Consider the following 19,932-nt stretch of genomic DNA (forward strand, 5'->3'; position numbering starts at 1 on the left):
ATACATTTTCTCTGCCCAAAAGCAACTGCCCCACTCATTTTTGTTCTGCAGATAATAGACATAAAAATGAAATATGGACCTGTGTTCTTAAAAGGTCACAGTTATTTGGTTGTCAGGGAGATTGCATATCGAAATAGGTCTTTTTAAGATTTGATGATATGCTAGAGGAATTGAATGAATTGGGACTTCAGATGATAGAAGTTGGAATATGGGCAAGGAATATCTTGTGATCTGGAAGATGGAGATTGCCATCCCTTTTTCCTAATGCCACTGGAATGGGGAAACTGGAGGGAGAAGGGCTTTGTGACAGGTGCAGAACCAGCGGCCATAGAATCATTAAGGCTGGAAAAGACTTCTAAGATCCTCGAGTCCAGCCTGTGACTGGACACCACCATGCCAACTAAGCTATAGCACTGAGTGCTGTTCCTGTAGTTTCCTGATCACTTCTAGGGATTATGACTCCACCACTTGCTCAGGCAGCCCATTCTAATGCTTAACCACCCTTTCAGGGAAAGCATTCTTCCTGATGTCCAGCCTGAACCTGCCCTGGCACAACTTGAGGCCGTTTTCTCTTGTTCTGTTGCTGGTTGCCTGGAAGAAGAGAGCGACCCCCTCCTAATGTGCTACAACTTCCTTTCAGATAGTTGCAGTGAGTAATGAGGCTACCCCTGAGCCTCCTCTTCTCCAGAATAAACAACCTCAGCTCCCTCAGCTGGTCTTCATAGGATTTACTCTAGACCCTTCACCAGCTCCTTTGCCTTTCTCTGGACATGCTGCACCTCAGTGTCTTTCTTGTAGTGAGGGTCCCAGAAGTGAACACAGAATCTGAGGTGCATCCTCACCAGTGCCAAGTACCGAGGGACAGTATGCCCTGGTCCTGCTGGCCATACTGTTTCTGATCTGGATGCCACTGGCCTTCTTGGCCACCTGGAGCCATTGCTGACTTTTGTTCAGCTGCCAGTCATCCAGCACTCCCAGGTCCTTTTCACTGGGCTGCATGCTGGCCATGTTTGTCAGCTCTTCCTTGCATTGTCCTAGTTTCATTTTAGGCATTCTCTGCCTGGCTCAAAGTAACAGCTCGTAGTGTCAGTGGTCTCCAACCCTTTCTGCCTAATGCATGGTGGGTTGCTAGGGGTGCTGCTGTCATCCACATTTTAGTTTAGGATGTGATGACCACACATTTTGTATTGCTTTCCAAGATTTGGCTGGATGACTCAGCTGGTCCTCTGGTGACTCATTTCAGTCTCCCATGAGCCCAGGAAGGACTAAAGAGGGAAGCAGGGCTATTTTCAGATACGAAAAATTACCAAAACCAAGGGCTGTGTCCACAAAGGGGTACTGCAAACATTGAATTAATTGGGCATTTATCCTGGGTGTAAACTTGCTGCTTCCCACTGAAACTTTTCCACAGTTATTGTGCTGCTGCTGAATTTAGTTTTCAGTCTCTTCTTACTTTTCACCCATATGCATGTTGGAAAGTTTTTAGTGAGCTTTGAGTACATAAGGTCTGATGAAAGTTCACAGGACTTTTGGTACGAAATTCCCCTGGCTGTTTTGTTTTTTTGTTTTATTTGTCGGGTTTTTGTTTGTTTTGTTTGTTTGTTTGGGTTTTTTTGTTTTTTGTTTGTTTTCTTTTGTTTGTTTTTTTAATGGCAGTTTCCTCCTCTCATTTGCTGAGAGTGTCACAGTTTTTCTAGCAAAACCCATAGGTCCACCCCAGGCCATTTTCCTCCATAGTCATTCCTATGACTATGGCAAAGCTAAGATGCCCAGTATTCTCCTGGACCTCCTGAAAGCTTTTGTGATTTCACCACAAGTTGTTACTAATCTGTTTTTTCTGGAACCTGTGGAAACAGTGGTGTATTTGCTCCTTGTGAGAAAATCATACAGAGCTTATTTTCCCAGAAATTCTTTTTTCCCCATGACTCAGTTTGGCCAGACTCCCCTTGCATCATTAGTCAAAATCCATAGGTGTGACTGTGGACAGCTTGGCTGCAACATCACCGACACATTGGTGATTCTGGACTCTTTGTCCCACTGCATCTGAGCTGAATCCTTTCATTGCGTAGGAAAAGGAAAGAATTGAATGTTCTGAGTCAAAAGCACATGGCTGCGAAACAGTTGTAGTAGTGCCAAAAAGATGCTTCTGAAGAGGTTGGGCAAGTGGCTGTGTGCTGCTGGAAGCACAAAGTGACATGTCAGTTCTTAAATGTAGGATCAGGAATGAGAAGAACGCTTGACAGCCCCTTTAGCTGGTATGTCATCTGCAGCCATCTCTCCTTTCTACTGTGGATTTTTGGTTCTGCAGGTTTGGTTTCAGCAGTTGTGCCATACCCACGAGTGCTGCACAGCAGGTACTCGTGGTCAGCTCTGGAACAGGGCCTGAGGTGTGCTCTGGTGCCAGGGACACGAAAACACTGAGTGATCCAGAGCAAAGGTACACCAAGGGAGTGTTTATTGTCCAGGCTGGCTCTGGGGTCTCCCAGTCTAGCCTGTCTCAGTGGCAGCATGCCTCAGACTGCACTGCAGAAAGCATTTGGCCTGTGTCATACTGGATCTCCACGTTTAGCTTCACTGCTCTTCTGTCAGATTTTGACAGTGCAAGAAGCCCAGCAGCCATGGTGTTAAGCACTGCGGAGCTGAGTAAATAAATATGTCAATAAATAATCATAACCTGCACAAAAGAGAAACCTGGGGGAGAGACTGATGGTAGCCAGGGAGTTTTGCTGATGCAGGTGGAGATTTTTATTGCTTTGTTTCTTCTAATGATTTCCCTTGGACTGGTCTTTTTTCTTTTAGAGCTTTGACAGGGGACTAGGCTGTTAGTGCTGTCCCTGAGCTTCTTCATCACACACAAGGGCCTTATATCCTCCTTTCTCAAGTAGATAGCCTTTCCTGAGCTTCTGGATGTTTACTCTTCAAGGCTCTGAAATCCTTCATGTAGTTTATCCTCGTGCCTAAATCAGGGGTTTTTGCTGTGTAAGCAAGAGCTTTGTACATCACCTAGGCTGTCCTTTCTTGGCCAAACAGGCTTCTTCTCTGCACCCTGATCTGGGATTGCTTGGGGTAGCATCACTCATTTCTTTTGGAGATTATGAGATTCATTGCCTTGGTGGATCATCTGGCTGTGCGAGTGTTTACATGTCTGTGTGTGCCTGAGTGTGTGACCGTGTGTTCTGTGTGACAGAGATCAGTACAACCCCAAATACAGCAAACAGAATCACTGGCTCCCACAGATAAACCTGTCCACACACTGTGTTCTCATGGAGGCTACAGCAGCTCCCTGTCACTGTGGTCTTGTACGAGAGCCACTCCCCAGTCTCAAAGGTGAGTGGACCAAGAGAGACAGTTGTTCTGGGGAGAAATGAGTCCACATCCAAATCCTGTACTCTGTCTCCATGGTGATTTTTGCTTTGGGCCAGCTGGCTCGGTCCTACTGTGCCTGTTCTGGTCGCAGCTCACAGCCCATTTCACATCATGCATTTCTGGATTTATAGTCCTACTTTGGAATGTGAACCAAAAGCCACAGGTGACAGCAAGAGAAGGTTTCTGACTCTTTGGCCATGACTTTGGGGATGTTTTCTTGGCCCTAAAGTCTGAAAGACGGTGAAAAATGCTCAAGATGTTTCCTTGAGGAACTGAAGGCTTTTCTCTGTGCAGGTCAGGTGTGTGTTTGTGTGATGATGTGGAGGTAGGCTATTTACAGAATTGTTGCAACTCCTTAAACTGGAGGTCAGGTGATCAACCTGCACTATCCTTTCTCTTCATTTCCTAAAACACCCCACATCCTCAATGAGAGTGCTGTAGGTCTTGTGTTTGGTCATTCTTACTTGAAGGTGGTATGTGGCTGTCACAAATCAGTCTGTCTCAATTTTCTGCTTTGGCAGAGCCCTGTTCCCAGGTTTCCCACCTTTCTCCTTGCATCTTCATCTTCCTTTGCAGGCCAGATCCTGTGTATTCCATCCAGACCTCACCAGGGGCTTGTTTCTCTCCGAGAGGTCTGTATCCTGATGGAAATCGAATGAAGGAAGGGACCTTGTGAATAGGCAAACTGATGTTTTCAGCCCAGCTAGAGCTTGGTCTAAGTTTCAGATTTTGTAAACAAAGCAGGGACTGAATGTCATGCAGTGGCCTCTTCGCAAATAAAACACTTCGGGAAAAATCCTATGGGAGTGAGAGGCTCAGCCAGAGACTTCAGTGAGCCTTGCCCATGTCTTGCCTTCACAAGCAGTGCTGTTTCTAACAAGTAAGGTATGCAAGGTGCCAGGCATTCCCTGTGGTTTCAGCACACTTGCAGGCCAGTTGGAGTCATTGACATTACAAAGTTAATATTTACAGGTGGAACGTCATCCAGGTGGGGCAACAGCCATCATGGAAAAAGCCAAAATATCCTTTCTACTAGGCAGTTTTGGGAAGCCACGAATATGCCAGTGTTGTGTGGGTGAGGGGGGGCACAACCAGAGCAGCAAGGGAAAACGGATTCATTTTGGTTCTTTTTTGAGAGGCCTTGGTACCCTTTCCCAGGAACTAAGATAATGGAGGGCCAGGCAGGATGGCTGGTAAAGTCTGGGGTCAGGAAGGCTGAGAAAGTCCTCTCTTTCCCCTGTAGGATGGGGTACTGTGGTCAGCTCCTGTTTGGAAGATGAACAGCAGTGATTGAGCCATGCTGCCTCAAAAGCAGAGCCATGCCAAGACCATCCTTCTTTCAGTTCTGCTTTCAGGATGTGACTCTATTAGCAGGTAGCAATCAGAGATGCAGCTTGTTGGAATCTGGAGGCTCCTGCCTTATAGACCTGTTGGGAGGTTAAATGTAGGGATCCAGACATTAAGCTGAAGTGCAAGGCAAACTATGGCCAATTTCACATTTACTGCAGAGGCTGTCTTGTATAGTTCTACAGAGGGAGCTTTGGGTGCTGTAGAAATGCCGTGGTTACTGTTTGTTCCACTTTGTGATGGTGGAGGACAGATGGGAAGGAGGAAGGTGCCCAGAACACATATGATACTGCCAAACAGTCCTACCTGGCACATTGATATGAGTGACTGCATTTGGACTCATCTGGCTCCATTTTGATTTCAGGATGAGGAAACATTCCTTGGTAGCTTGCTTTCCCCATCTCCTCTGGCTGTACCCAGTGCTTCAGAAGCTCATTCAAGCATGGCATTATAGGAGCCTCATCATGTCATGTCTCATTTTAAGTGGTGCTGTGGGTGTTGCCGCAGTCTTCAGCTCTTTAAACAGATGTGGTGCTGCTCGTGGGTTCCCCAGCAGCCTGCAGCACAGCCCCAGCCAAGCATTCCACACTTGCCTCAGCCCTGCTGGGCCTCTCTTCAAGAAATCTGAAAGAGGGATTTCTTCAGCAAAGCATTTGTTAGACATCCTTTAGCGTCCTCCAAAGATAATGCTTCAAAGCAGGGCTTCTGTCAATCCCACCTGTCTGATTTGATCTTGTTCTTTCTTTCTCATCCCATCTCTGATTCCCAAGCAGACTTTCTTCTCCTCTGAGGCCCTTGGGAGTACTGATCATTTGGCTGTAAAACTTCTTCTTGACTTCACTGACACCCACTTTAAAATGTCTTTATGCTTACACTGTGTAGAAGTTCCTTCACACGCTCATGCAGACCTTGAAGGCTTTCAGGTGCTGCCACTGCCTCCATCTTTGTTGTTCACCACCTCATTTTGTTCTTGGGACTCCAGAAGTCCTCACTGGCTTGGAGGACTGTTGCTCAGCAAGGTACAACTGGCAGGGTAGTGATCTGCCTTCTCAAGCCCCAGAGACCTGACATGGGCACTGCAGACTCCCAAGTTTCTCATTTCATGTCTGGAGAGCACTTCGACATCTTGGTAGGGCGTTTGCAGTCTCATGTCATGATTTCTGTAGAGGTGACAGTCTTTCTGTCAGCTTTGGCAGATAGGCTGAAGGGGATTTACTTACTGGGGTCTGGCTCTGTTTTGTCAAGGCTGTAGACTATTAAATTGCATTCACTTGCTCCCTTCATTTGTTTTCCATGCAGTAACACTGAGGTATCCTGAAGAGAAGTTTTGCAGTATTCCATCTATGCCGAGTTTTTCCATAAGAAGGTATCTAGGGGTTATCTTTCAGTTCAGGGAAGCATGGACTGGACTGCTGGACCTTGTCACACCAATATCTAGAATGGTGTCAGGTCCAGTTACTGTAGCATCTACAAGGAAGTGATGGGGCAGCCTTTGGTGAGGTGCATTTTAACCTGTGTTCTCAGGTGTTGCATAGTTAATTAACTGTAATGTGAAACATAAACTAGTCATGTGATTAACTGAGGAAATCTGTAATATCTCTTGTCATTACTGCAGTTCATTCCAGCAGGAGATGGAGGTGACCCTGAAAGAATCTTGCACTGAGGTGTAATAAAGTATTCAAATGTAAATGTATGTATTTGTCCCTGAGATTTTGCTTCATGTGCCTAAAATTAGGGATATGTCAGAGGAGTCCACAGCTTGTTTTTCAGGCTCATCTGCCCTGAACCCACACCAAAAGGATGAATAAGAATTGTAATATTTCTAAATTACAGCTAAGAAAGATTTCAGTAGCCAGCAGACAATTTGCCCTGGATTTAAGGAGTTAAAGGGAGAGTGAGGAAGGGAATAAAGATGGTTTGTGAGGAAAAACAGCAGTATTCTGAGCCACATGCCAAAATAACCTGATCAGGCCGTGATAGGGAGTAACTGCCTACACCACCTCCATGCTCAAGAGTACTAAGTAAGTCCTGGTTGATAATTTTCATCATAGCTATAAAGGAAAGTCATGATGTGCAGAATGAAACAGGAGGCAGGGTTGTTGATGCTATAAATGCAGGAGAGGGATATGTAGGAGGGCAGTTGGGGTGGCAGGGAGATAAGGGATTTGAAGGTGATTATGATGAGAGTGCCCTGGCCATTGCACTGGAGGGATGTGCTTTTTGGGTGGGGATGAGAGGGAAGGAGATGGATGCTTGGCTTTGTCCATTTGGTTTTGTTTATGGCTACTCTGTGCATTGGGAAGTCTCGCTTTTCCATTTGGCCGTAAGACATGGATCAAACATGACAGGTTGGAGCCATATGAATCCAGGTCTGGAGTAGTGCAGGGGACGTGCTCTGTTACATCTTACATCTTTGAGAACTGCTGTGCACTACGTTTAGAAAACTACTAATTAGGCTGAGACAGTTTTACTAGCAGGACAGGAAAAGCAGAACAGGAAGGCAGGGAAATTTTCACCTGGAACGAAGGGCCCCTTGACATCCTATGCTCACCAGGAACAGGAAGGAGCTGAGCCTGTTGAGATCTGAGTTCTGCTTTGAGGTTGCCTCCAAACATTTAGTAGCACAAGGGAAAGAATTTGTATAGCCTCCAGGGACATAAATTTTTAGGAGGTTCTAAGAATGCAGCGGTGCTGGGGACAATGCCTCAAAAGGAGCCACACAGAGGCCACTGTGAAGAAGAGTGCTGTGTTTTCGACATGGCTATTTAGAAGGTGCAATGCATTAGCCATATCTGGCAGATCCCCTTTTCATTGCCTTCTCAGCCTGGGCGTGTATATGGGTTTGCAGGCTCGTGCCTCCCTGGGGAGAAGTGGAAGATACTTATTTCAGTATTGTCTTGCGAGCATCATTTATATGCTGAACACACACCATGTGCTTTCTACAGTATTTTTCAAGCAGGCACTGTCGTTCTGGCAGCAGCCAGGAAGCAGCCTCTGGTTACAGAGCACTGGCAGCTCTGCAGGTACTGCAGAAGGTCTGACTTCCTACTTAATACAGGGCACTGCCTTGGTCTCTTGCCACCTCAAAGGCCACGCTTAAAAATCAGCAGTAACGGCTGGGAGTAAACCAGAAGAAAACATCAGTGACTTTCAAACTGTTCCTTCTTTAGTCCCCAAAGTGTATTTTTTGCCCTTTGGGGTGATGTGGGTGGATAGGGAACTTTACCTCATTTGCTTTCTTGAAACCTGTTAGAAGTACAAGTGAGGCGGCTGCGTGATTTGTGTGTGCATGCAGAAGAGGGCCATCTGAATTGTAAATAGCACCTGCTAAATTATTATTAAGTGAAAGCTGACGTGGGAGGAGTTCTCAGGAACAAAAAGCCTCAAGTCTTTTAATAAAAGTCATTCCAGCTGTTTTAACACTGTCCCCTGGCTGCACCCTACCTACTTCAGCTCATGTAGATGCTATGGGGAGTTATGTGAATCGTATCAAGGACAGGGAAGGACCCATTAAATCCAGTTACTGTCAGTTTTGTGAGAGCTTTAAATGACTACACTAAACTCATTATTAAAGAAAGGAACTATCAATTTTATTTAATGCATGATGCCCAACCCTGATTCTGCTCCCAGCCCCGAGATTTGCCATGCTCAGGGGTGATATAAAACTTAGATTTACACTCTCCAGGACATGTATTTAGCTGTTGTGGCATCCTGGCTTCATCCTGGCTGGCTAATAGGGGCCTGCCTTGCACCCATGTGAAGGCAGGGACCAGCTCACTTGGAATTGCCACTGGGCTTAGTCCAGTCAAAGCTTTTGGTGGTATAGGTGGGGCTGCTGAGCTGGGCTTCAAGTGAGCAGGAATGCTCAGTGGATGAAGTTGCTCGTCCCAAGAATCCTCACACCCCCTCTGCTCCTGGCAGAGTGCAAAAAGGTGAGGAGCCAGGTGCCAGCCTTGGGCATTCCATGCAAAATACGGAAAGGTGACTGCTAGAATCTTCCTGCAGAGGAAGGAAGTAATACAAGAGGCCCAGCCTTGTACAGCAGGTTTCTTGTGAATGGGTGGTTAAGAGAACTTTTCCCAAGTGAAACGTCTCATTTCCCATCCCTCTGCAGCTTATGGCCCCTCTGTCTTTCCAAGATCCCAGGAGAAAGAATGTTCCCTGGGGGCATTCCCACTGTCTGTGAGACATGGGTGCCACTGGGCTTGGCTGGCGTGGATCACTCCATTAGTGCTGGCGTGTTTCCTCATGGACGTTGTGGCAAACTGTTGTCAGCCTATGTAATCAAAAGGCTGAAGGTGTAAATCATATTACAGGCTGTAATGAGGAGTTTGATTCCTATAACAAAATCATCCAACTTTTATTCACATTTATTACTATTCCTGCTAATGCCATGGAGCAGAAATCTTTTTTGAAAGAAACAACATGCCACCAGCACAGTTTTATTGTGTCCTTGGGAAATTTAGGATTGTGTTTTTCTCGCATTAACTGCACAGGAAAATTTGCAATAAAAATTACTTTGCTGCAGAAGCCGCCTTTTCCCATCACCAAGCTGTCAATCATCCTGTAATTTCTTGGTATCGGACTACGCTGAAGAACTCACTGGTTATTTTCCTTACAATGCGTGCCCTTAAAACCTCAAACGTGAAAAAATAATTTTGAATGTAAGGAAGAATATTTCATAGTTATTTTTTTAGGGGAAACAACAAAAAATCTTTTCTGTGGTGAGATGTAACCTCTGAGGAAGGCAGCACTGGCAGCAGAAGAGTCCAAAGTTCTTGCTTTATCCACTGAAGCACTGCTTCCTTCACCCCCTCCATTTTTGGGGTACCAGGGTGAGCCAGTGTTTATCCCCTTTTCCTGTCCTCTGCTGAGGCTGCCAGCAGTTTTTCAGGGACAGCAAGAAGCTGGTTGTCGATGTGGAAACCAGTCCCTAACAACAACTCATTTCACCAAAGGGCACTGGCAGCCATCTGACATTGACAATGTTGAGTGACTGCTGACCTTGTTTTTAGCGTCAGCTGATATCAAGTGGAGCCCTGCCAGTTTGCACCAGTTGAAAGCCTGTCCCTTAATGGTGCCGATTATCCTGATTTTTACAGTGGCACTGAGAAAGTTGCAGCTGCTGTGCTTCACATCCTTGACTTTAATTTGCTATGCCTCAGCCTTTTGGTGTTATCTTTAGAGGAGCGTGTGAGAAGAACGTCTCTCCTTGTTCTGCGTCAGTCATTTTTCCCCTTTTTATTTTCTACGAAGAGAGATTGCTCAAGCATACCGTGGAATGAAAGCCATAAAACTATAAATTACACCTCTGCTAGGTCCACAATATGTTACCAATTACATCTGCCATATTATTTGCGTCCAGGGGGAAAACATACATCAAACCACCCCCTCCCTCCAGGCAGGTCAGTGCTGTACTAGAAGGAACACCGTGATTCTTCTTAATCAGTGGAAAAACAAACACAGTTTTGGCTCAGTCACATACGATCTTTGTGTCCAGGATGACAAGTTGAGTAGCCCTGCTATGGTTCTCCGAGCTCGCCGCCTGCCACATGCCATGGTATTTGTGACAGCATCACTGCCCTGTGGAAAGGAGAGAGGAGAGAAGGTACTTAGCAGGGCAAGGAGCTGGAGGGCATCTGAGTACCCAGTAGCAGGGACCTTGGAAATTGCTGCCCAGCAGGTTGGGGGAGCAGGGGGTAATGGAGTTAAAAGGAACAGCAGCAAACAATCATAAATCCACTCAGAGCCAGGGGTCATGTCTGCAGAGGGCAGCATGCTATGCTTTGCAGGGTTTCGTTGCTAGGCTGGGTTCAATGGGGTTTTATGTGCCGTGGTCAAGCCCAGGTGAGGGTTTCCCCATGTGTCCTGAAGTGGTTTTCTTCTGCATCTGCTCTGTCCTCATAAATTCATCACTGCAGCAGGGGTGAAGGCGGGGGTGTTGAAGCAAAGTGAGGAGATTGCTTGGCTTGTTGCTTCTGAGCAGTTACTCTTGGTAGGCTTTGGCTCACCACAGCACCCCTCTCCTGAGCCACTCGTGGCCTTTGGGCTGCTGGGAATTAACTGGAACAAGAGTGTTGGGTGTGTTTAGATCTGCTAACTTGACTACTGAGCTTTGTGAGTGTAGAGTGACATTCATATTTTTCTATAGGAGTGTGTAAGTTTATGCATGCATGTGGATCTCTGTGTACACATGAGCTCCAGAAAATCTCCTGAAGAGGAACATGGACTAGTGAAGTATGAGGAGGCCAAGTCAGATACTGTCACACCTCCACATGAAGAAGTGAACACTGTGCACTGTAGAGTTTGTTGTGGTTTTGTTACTGAAGCATTCATTCAGTTTTTAACTTTTTAAAGTTGAAAACAAGTCAAGGTTATGTTTCTGCTTAATAATTCAACAATGGCGCCAGCTCAGCATATTGTCTTTTTCTTCCCTAGTCATTCTGGTTTATTAAAAAGAAACACTGATGACAGATAGAAGGGTGAAGGAGGCTGTGCCTTTCTGCTCTAACTCCTGCGGGGTGCTGATTCCTTCCCCTGAAGTCCCCATGGATTTGTGTTCTTCACAAAATGTTTGCCCCAGCAGTACTATCCCTACCCTGGGCAGGGAAAGCTGGCAGCAAGTCAGGACTTAGATGTCCCCTTCTCCACGCATCTTTTTTTCTCTGAATAGGCACATTTTCTGTTTCAGTGGAATATTACTCAGAATCCTTCAGTAAGTCTGTCTCAGCAATGCATTATCTACACTTTGGTTATGAGGTCGTGGGGTTGTTTTTTTGGTGGTCTGGGTTTTTTTTTTGTTTAAGATTTAGAAGATCATTAGCTCTTCTGAAACCAAATAAGTTTGCATTAAAGTAGGTTTTTGTCTTTCCTGTAAAAATAAAGCTATATTAGGAGCTAATTCTGCCACATGCTAATGTGTATGTTGCTTCATAAACAGTGCTGTTCATTTCCAGGGGATCTGCTTTCCAGTGATGGTACTGTCACTGTGAATAAGAATAGATGAACACAATTTTATGAATCTGGGAGCACTGAGAGCACACAGTGAAGCTCATGTTGTGTAACTCCCATCTCCAGTGTCCCTGAGCACAGACTAGCATTGTGCACAGTTCCCACTCACAGACTTGGCAAGCAATCTGAAACATCATCTTCTGTTCTGGCTCCTCAACTTTATCTATGCACCTCAGTTTGTTCACAGTGTATCATCTCCTGGTCCCATCTTCACTCCTTGCAGGCCAGAAGCTACACGTGGTTTTATGGGAATAAGTAGAGGGCTTAAGTCAGATCCACCAAACTGCTTAAGATTGGATGAGCCTGAGGATTTGAGATTTGGCTTCTGTAGACAGAATACTTTGCAGTATTTGATATGAGTTCTTCCAGAGAGCTAGGTATATTCCTGGAGACAATGGGAATAGGTCTCTTTAGGCAGAGAAGGTAAAAATAACATGTACATTCCTGTTATTAAAAATGAAAAGGGGGAGGGCAAGAGAGCAGAAATCTTGAATGTTGTTAGTATAGTTCAATCCCAGGTAAGGATTTATTTTAGAGCATAAAATTTTGTGTCGAATACACATATCTGGAAGAATTTGCTTTTTGTGTGTGTGCATGTGATGTTTCTGAAGCCTGTATTCCATTTCCCTTTCCTGCCACTGAGCAAATGAAAAAAGCTGGGGAAGGCATCTTGACACTGGTTTCACTCTGATGTTGTATTGCAGGTATGGCCTCGCATGTGCAAGTTTTCTCTCCTCATACCCTTCAGTCAAGTGCCTTCTGTAGCGTGAAGAAACTGAAAGTGGAGCCGAGTTCGAACTGGGATATGACTGGGTACGGCACACACAGCAAAGTCTACAACCAGAGCAAGAACGTGCAGTCCTCCCAAGCAGCCGCCGCAGCAGCCGTCAACGCCTCCCTCCAGATCCCCAATCCCAGCATCCCTTACGAGCAGACCATCATCTTCCCAGCAAGCACGGGGCACATCGTGGTTACATCTGCCAACAGCACTTCTGGTGTGGTTGCAGTGTCTGGGCAAACACTGGGCGGGCCACACAACCTGATGCGTCGCAGCACTGTGAGCCTTCTGGACACCTACCAAAAATGTGGACTTAAGCGCAAGAGTGAGGAGATTGAGAACACAAGCAGCGTGCAGATTATCGAGGAGCATCCACCAATGATTCAGAACAATGCCAGTGGGGCCACTGTAGCCACCGCCACCACCTCCACGGCCACTTCCAAAAACAGTGGCTCCAACAGTGAAGGGGATTACCAGCTGGTGCAACATGAGGTGCTCTGTTCCATGACCAACACGTACGAAGTGTTAGAGTTTCTTGGCCGTGGAACCTTCGGACAAGTAGTCAAATGCTGGAAACGTGGCACTAATGAGATTGTGGCTATCAAGATCCTAAAAAACCACCCTTCTTATGCCCGGCAAGGCCAGATTGAAGTGAGCATCCTGGCTCGGCTGAGCACAGAAAGCGCGGATGACTACAACTTTGTCCGTGCTTATGAATGCTTCCAGCACAAGAATCACACATGCTTGGTATTTGAAATGTTGGAGCAGAACCTCTATGATTTCTTAAAACAAAATAAATTCAGTCCCTTGCCCCTTAAGTACATTCGACCAATTCTCCAGCAGGTAGCAACTGCCCTAATGAAGCTGAAAAGCCTGGGACTGATTCATGCTGATCTCAAGCCAGAGAACATCATGCTGGTAGACCCATCCCGACAGCCATATAGGGTCAAAGTCATAGACTTTGGTTCAGCTAGCCATGTGTCTAAAGCTGTGTGTTCTACTTACCTTCAATCCCGATACTACAGGTAAGAGACTGGGCTCATGTAACACTACTAGGAGAAGTATTTTACCTATGGGAATTTTCTTACATTCATTTAAATGAATGAGAGCCCTTAATTCTAAACAGAGATGACTCTTAGAATGGCTTGTTGATGATAAGAAAAAATAATGTCCTAACCTCTTGGAGTTCACTTGCATTGAAAACCATTGTAAATTTTTAAATAATCATAAAGTGTCCTAAAACCAGAGTATGCCAGTTACAGTTTAGGAAATTTTTCACTTCTATAAGTTTGTTCTGCCTGGAACTGTTTCCAGAAGAGGGGATGTCTACATTTCCATTCCAAGTCAATGGATATAGGTTCTTGGTTTCAGAATTTCTTTAACCTAAACAGTCAATCCATATTTCAAATGTGTCTTTCCAGTCAGTACTCACATATGAACCCAAAGACTTAACAAGTGTAAGGTTGGCCCACAGGAAAACTGTATGGATGCAGAAGATGGTTTGTCAAGGATTAGTTTTCACACAGGCTCTGAGTTAATGGGAGTCTTCTGGCTGGCTCTTGTCAGCTCTCCTTCAGGAATGTATTGTCAGTGATTTGGTGGTAGACTGAGGACCTGTTGTTGTCTGTTGATTCCCACTCACGGTGCTTTGTTACATGCTAGGGTAGAGTTGTGACCTCAGCATAGGTGTGCCTGAAGTGAAGTGTGTGAACCAGATATATCCCTCTTCAGCCTGTTGAGCAGTTTCAGCAGAGAAGCCTCTTTTTATAACGCCTGGCAGGGCGTCCTCACCCTCTGTCTTGACTCCAAGACACAAAGTGTCTCTTGTAGATGTTCTCAGACCCTCTCTTTGGTACCAGTCAGCTTTATTCAGCATCTTAGGGACTGAGAAAAGCAGTTCTACTGCTGCTTCAGGGGTGGGGGGAAATAGTGAAGGGGGTGAAGGGAATTTGGCTTTAGATAACAGCTGAATATAGAAATGTTCAGATCACATTTTTCTTGTTGCACTTCTGTGAAACAGGGGCAAAGAGAAAATCCAATCCTTCTTCATGACTGATTTAATGAAAATCAGTTCTGGCAGCATCCACAGCTCATCAGATGGGTTACAGAAAAGCAGGGAAGTTGATCTGTTTGTAAATAGAAAAGAAATCTGCCTTATACACAGGGAGGACTGGGAATGAGAAACCAACATGAGTTGGTAACAGACCCTTTCCCTACTTCATAAATTTAATGATGGCAAAACCTGCCTGAACTCTGAGCTTGGAGAGAGTTAATTTTCACAAGACCAGGAACTTTGATAGTGTAGCACTGTAGCAGCTGATCTTTATCTGCTTGTCCTTTGCTCTGAAGGAGGCCAGGAAAAAATCTCCAGCCATAGCTTATAACTCCGAAGAGGCTTATTAAATAAGATACTCTACCTGATGACAGTCCCATCCTCCAGGAGAGGCATGTTTCTGTGGTAAATATGCAAAAGCTTTTAGAGTTGCAATTACCTGACAGACTCGGAAGAAAAAAAGAAAGATAATACAGGCATTTTGTTGTTGAGTTACCTGTGATTCTGCTCCAGCAGCCTGGGTCCCTAGCTGAAAGACAGAAGGGGCAGCCAAAATGAAATACGTGGCAGAAAGCAGAAATGAAAGAGAAAAATTGTTCATTCTCAGCGACAAACAAGGAATATTTTTGTGGCAGTCTCTGGGGAGGAAAAGGCTTGATAAAAATTGCTTTTTATATTTTAAATGTTATTCCTGCCCAGTTTGAAGTTGTAGCTTGATAGATAATAAGTTCTGTCTAATTCCTCCCTTGTTTTCCATGCCTGAATTGGTGGGAGGAGGGGGAAAGGGGCAGCAGCTCACCAGGAGGAAAAAAAAAGAAAGATCTTGTTGGGTTGAATTACATCAGCAGGGGGCTGCTGATTAAGCTAAATTCAAGTCATGAGGAAAATTTGTGTTTCTTCATTTTCTGATGGGGAAAATACAGCACAGAGTAAAGACCCCTTTCACTTGAAAGTGAAGAAACTTTCATGCTAGGGGAAACACTGGGCTTTATAAAGATTTCATGTGTCTTCCATTTAATTTACACTTGTTCTGCTTGCTAGAGTATAAAAGACAAGGGGATGACTTCAAGAAATGGCACATTTAAGTTGGATGTGAAGGAAGAGCTTCCTCAGACTAGTAAAACCTCTCAGACTCTAAGCAGTCATGCTAAAGGAGTGACAGAAACCCTGTGCCCCATGCATTTAAGGAAAGATGAGGCAGAGCACAGGGGAATATAAAGAAGAGGCTGGATCTCAGCTGGAGGTTTTTATCATGGACTTTTGCAAGCAAATTTCTAAGTTGTCTTCATATTTTATTAACAACTTGGTTTTCCTTTTTCCTGTCACTACTTTTGAGAATGTGATGGCCAAGTCCTTTGAAGGATTGAAAAGTGTGTGGGATCCTGCTCCTCAGAGCAATGTAGGGCCTTTCCTCTTCCTGTAAATGACAGGCCCATCTTCTTCTCCTGAAGGTGGAAGACAAAATGTCTAAACAAACTCTGTGCTTTTTCTTGACCTGAATCTGCATAACCCAGCATAAACCAAGAGAGTCCCATGGCTGCTTGGAGACTTTCCATGGCTGATTTGCCATTGCTGCCATGTGATGTGCTCTGAAGATGAACGGGATCCCTCAGCCCAGTTTCTTGTGGAAAGAATGGTGGGAAGACTTGCTATTGTGCTGCTGGCACTGCTCAGGGACCCTCACTGGGTGCTCCAAACTCAGAACTGTCTCTGCCCCACCAGGGATATTTGTAAGCAAATGCGGTCTGGAAGGATGGTAATGGTATTGAGGTGACAGAGCGGGATGAAAAATATCAAAAATGGTATCAAAATGTCTTTAGTCCAGCTCCCAACCCTCTTAAGAGGATACAGCCTCCTCCAAGATAGATGTGCTGCCACAAGTGGTACTTTGGAAATCTTTCTGCTTTGCTCATGTGACTGTAGGGAGCCCATGGGAGGCAGAGCATGGCAGCCTAAGGGGGGCTTTGCAGGAACTCCAGCACTGCCAGGAATCCCTCTCTGGGAGGGCAGTGCTGTTGTGTCTCCAGTGCCTGCCTCAAGAGAAGGGAATGAGCCCCAGAATGGTCACACCATGGGCCCTGCCTGACATGACAAAGGACATCACAGCCACAGTCTGTGGTCAGAGTTGTCATCTAAAAGGGAGGGTGCTGTGAAGAGGATCCTGCTCCTTCTGCCCACCCATCTTCAGCCTGGGGTGCAAAACTTGCTATGGGGTAAAGTGTTTCTATCGTGGCATCCTTGGGCAGCATGTGTAGGACCTCACTGGTGGATATCCAAACGTCCCTTGCTTAGGAGAGAGGTCCCAGCCTGTTCCCCTGGTCACCATAGTCCTTCATCTTGTCCCTTTCCACTGACCTGGGCCTGATCACTGACCCTTCAGGGAGGTTTGTGGTGATGTGGCCATAGTCTGGAGGTGCTTGAAAGAAAAGGTGAGGAACTGAAGCTGAAATGGAGGGCTGCTCTGCCCAGCTCACAGTGCAGGAGCAGGGCTCTGCACTTGGCAGATTTAGCCAGATATGTCTAAGCTAGAAATGAAGCCCTGATCACAGAGTAATGGATCCAAAAGCTGTGCTAGCCTCTGCATCACAGAGTATCTTCCTGGGATTTTATTTTTGTCTTTTTCCTTTTCATGTGGGAAGGGGAGTTCATTGAGGTAGTTTCTATGATCTGTGTTTTGCAGAGGGTCAGAGGAATGAATGACCAGAGAGATCCCTTCTGGGTTGATAAGCTGTGTATGAACAGCTTTGTGGGAAAATCCCACATCCTGAGAAATGCAGGGCTTAGGCTGCAACAGATGGCCTCTTTGTTAGAGGCCCCATTCAGGTACTCAGGTGAAAGAGGGGGCACTGCCCTCTGGGAGAGGGTATGGGTGGGGTGGTAGAGGGAGAGTTGAGGTCATCCCTTGTTGGAACAAGAGCACTTCACTAGCATGGGGTGGCAGTGCTTGGAGAGTTGGGCTGCTCATGGGGGCACTACCAGTTTGTGACCTTGCCCTCTTGGCTTTTCTTTGCTGTTTAGTTGAAACAGCTGCTGTGTTGGCACCTCAGGGATGATAGTGTTTTGCTAATTAATGGTGTAATCACCTTATGAGATTTAAGTCTTTTAGAATTTGCAAAATATTGTAGATATAAAATAACTGCTTTCAGTCCTTCACTATTAGTGAATAAATTCAGGTTTGGTTCCTTGTTTTCAAAAGGCTTTTGGTATGTGGCTTGTCTGACTTGGGTTGAGATATCTGTTTTGTAGGTAAGTGGCCTTTGATGAAATGTTTGGATAACAGAGAATGAAGCTGAGTACCAGAGGTGTTTATCAGTCTGGTTTCAGACACTGCAAGAAAATATGCATGCATAAAGGTATGTACATGTTGTCAGCCGCCCATACAAAGTGTGCAGTGAGGCTGTGTGCAGGCGTGGTTTATAACTGGCTCTACATGCTTAGCTGGGTGAATGCAGGGATGCAGGGGGCTAAACTGGATCTGACTTGCCGCACATGGACATTGTCCCATGACAGATATTGGTCCTTCAGCTGTGCTGACGGGAAGCCAGAGCAAGGTAGTGAGCAAAGTCGCAACCTTTTCCCCATTGTGTGACTCACAAATGTGTCATTCTGGTCAAAACTGCCCTTTAAATAGGCAGTTGTAATGACACAGGGATGGGCTATGCTTTTTTGTTTACTCACTGAATTGGCATCTGCTGTGTCCTTGTATAACAGTGTAATGCACTTATATTTCAAAATCTTCTGCCATTCTCGACTTGCAAAAACATCTCTATCTCAGATTTGACTCAGATTTGTGTTTGCAGCTGTGGGAGCCACACTTCTGCCAGTCTGTTTCACTCCTACCTGCAACATTCACTGCTTTACTGACTCTGCCTCTCCAAGGTAAAGAGCAGGATGGTTTGAGGAGGAAAGTTTCTTGTGGGAACTGGAGTGAAACCACAAAGTTCTTTGCTGAAGTCTAAGCTCAGTTTCACTTGGTGACGATCACGCCTGGGAGGACAGCAGGCTTGCAGAACTGGCAATACATTGCAGAAGACTTTGTGGAGGAAAGCAGACTTCAAGCTATACTATTTTAAGCAGCTGTTAATTTCTTTCCCAAGGACCTTTGGGATTTGAAGCTGGTTTTTTCAGAATCAAAATTCAGCACGATTTTTTTTTTCAAAACCAACATCAGGATTAATTGAATCTCAGCTTTATTGTACCAAGACTACCAGGTCTTGGAAAGCAAGAAGCATCTAGCTGAAAGCTTTTGGCTTTGGCCCACCTTTGGGATAGTCAGGCCAGGCTGGGTTTTGCAAAGATAGTGTAAATCACCTCAGAGAAGGGACGGTAAGCCAACATTGTGCTCATGGTGCATCCAACAGGAGATTCACTGTGTCTGTACTCCCTACCTGGAATCTAATTTAAAACAGAAAAGCCTGTATTTCAGCCTAAACAATCTCCTCAGACTAGACCCTCCCTAGTGTTTTCTCTACTGAAACCTTCTATTTCCCTAAGTATTTTTTACCTTGCTCTGAGCAGACACGCCAGCTCCTCCTTTATCTTCTCAAAGCTGGGGATGTGCCCTTGCCTTGTGCCAGCGCAGCACCTTCCTGCCCAGCTGTGGCTCGTGATGCTGGCCTTGCTCCGAGAGGAGCCCTGGGTCCCTGTGTGGAGTCAGAAAGGCTGGCTGTCACAGGAGAGCTTTGTTTATTTATTAACCAAGTGGATAAAATAGGCCCAGTTACGTGCCTCCAGACCCAAGAAGAATTGTAATAAAGGGCTGTTTGCAAGGAATCTGACACGGAGCCTTTCTCCAGCAAAGAGAGGTCTTGGTAGACCAAGGCAGGGAGAAGTCTCTTGCTGTTTCCTTATATCTCATCTGTGTCTGAGAGGTGGAAAATCAAGTATCACAACTGAGTGCTGAGCCAATGCCTTCAGTCCCCTCTCCTCTCTCTGGAAACAGCTCCTAGATGGCAAAGATGGGGCACTGACAGTAATTACTCCTGCAGATCTCTTTTGTCTTGGTGGCTGGAAAGGAAGGAACCTGTGTGTCCTCGAGCAGGGATCAATTCATTAAGGGTGTTTTGGATCAGAGATGAGTATGTGAGCAGCAGCCAGAGGCAGGTACCAGGGTTGGAAGCACTGTTCTTCCATCAGCTGGTGCCACCCCTCAGGTGAGAGGCTCTGGTTCTGGTGTAAAAGAGCAAACAAAACTTAGGGAGAAAAAGGTAAATGTAATTTTCCCAAGGCTGCTGCAGCTTTTAAACTCATCAGTGATCCCTATGAAGGGAAGGGCAGTCCTCTGGATACAAGCAGCCCCATTCACCCTCAGGGGCACTGCCCACAACCCAGGTAGGGCTGTGCAGGCAGGAAGCAGAAGCAGAGCTAGGGTTATGTG

At 45.7% G+C, this 19,932-nt stretch overlaps 1 protein-coding gene across 4 annotated transcripts in view; it reads left to right on the forward strand.

The window, feature by feature from the left end:
- The window catches only part of HIPK2 (homeodomain interacting protein kinase 2), a 126,962-nt gene that overhangs the window by 30,305 nt on the left and 76,725 nt on the right, over positions 1–19,932 (forward strand). For all 4 annotated transcript variants that reach the window (XM_014876955.2, XM_014876956.2, XM_088165420.1 and 1 more), the window contains exon 2: positions 12,429–13,527. In XM_014876955.2, the coding sequence (XP_014732441.1) occupies positions 12,429–13,527 (1,099 nt within the window). The remainder of the gene's footprint in view (positions 1–12,428; positions 13,528–19,932) is intronic.

This window comes from Sturnus vulgaris, chromosome 5 (genome assembly GCF_052056855.1).
Source record: "Sturnus vulgaris isolate bStuVul1 chromosome 5, bStuVul1.hap1, whole genome shotgun sequence".
NCBI lineage: Eukaryota > Metazoa > Chordata > Aves > Passeriformes > Sturnidae > Sturnus > Sturnus vulgaris.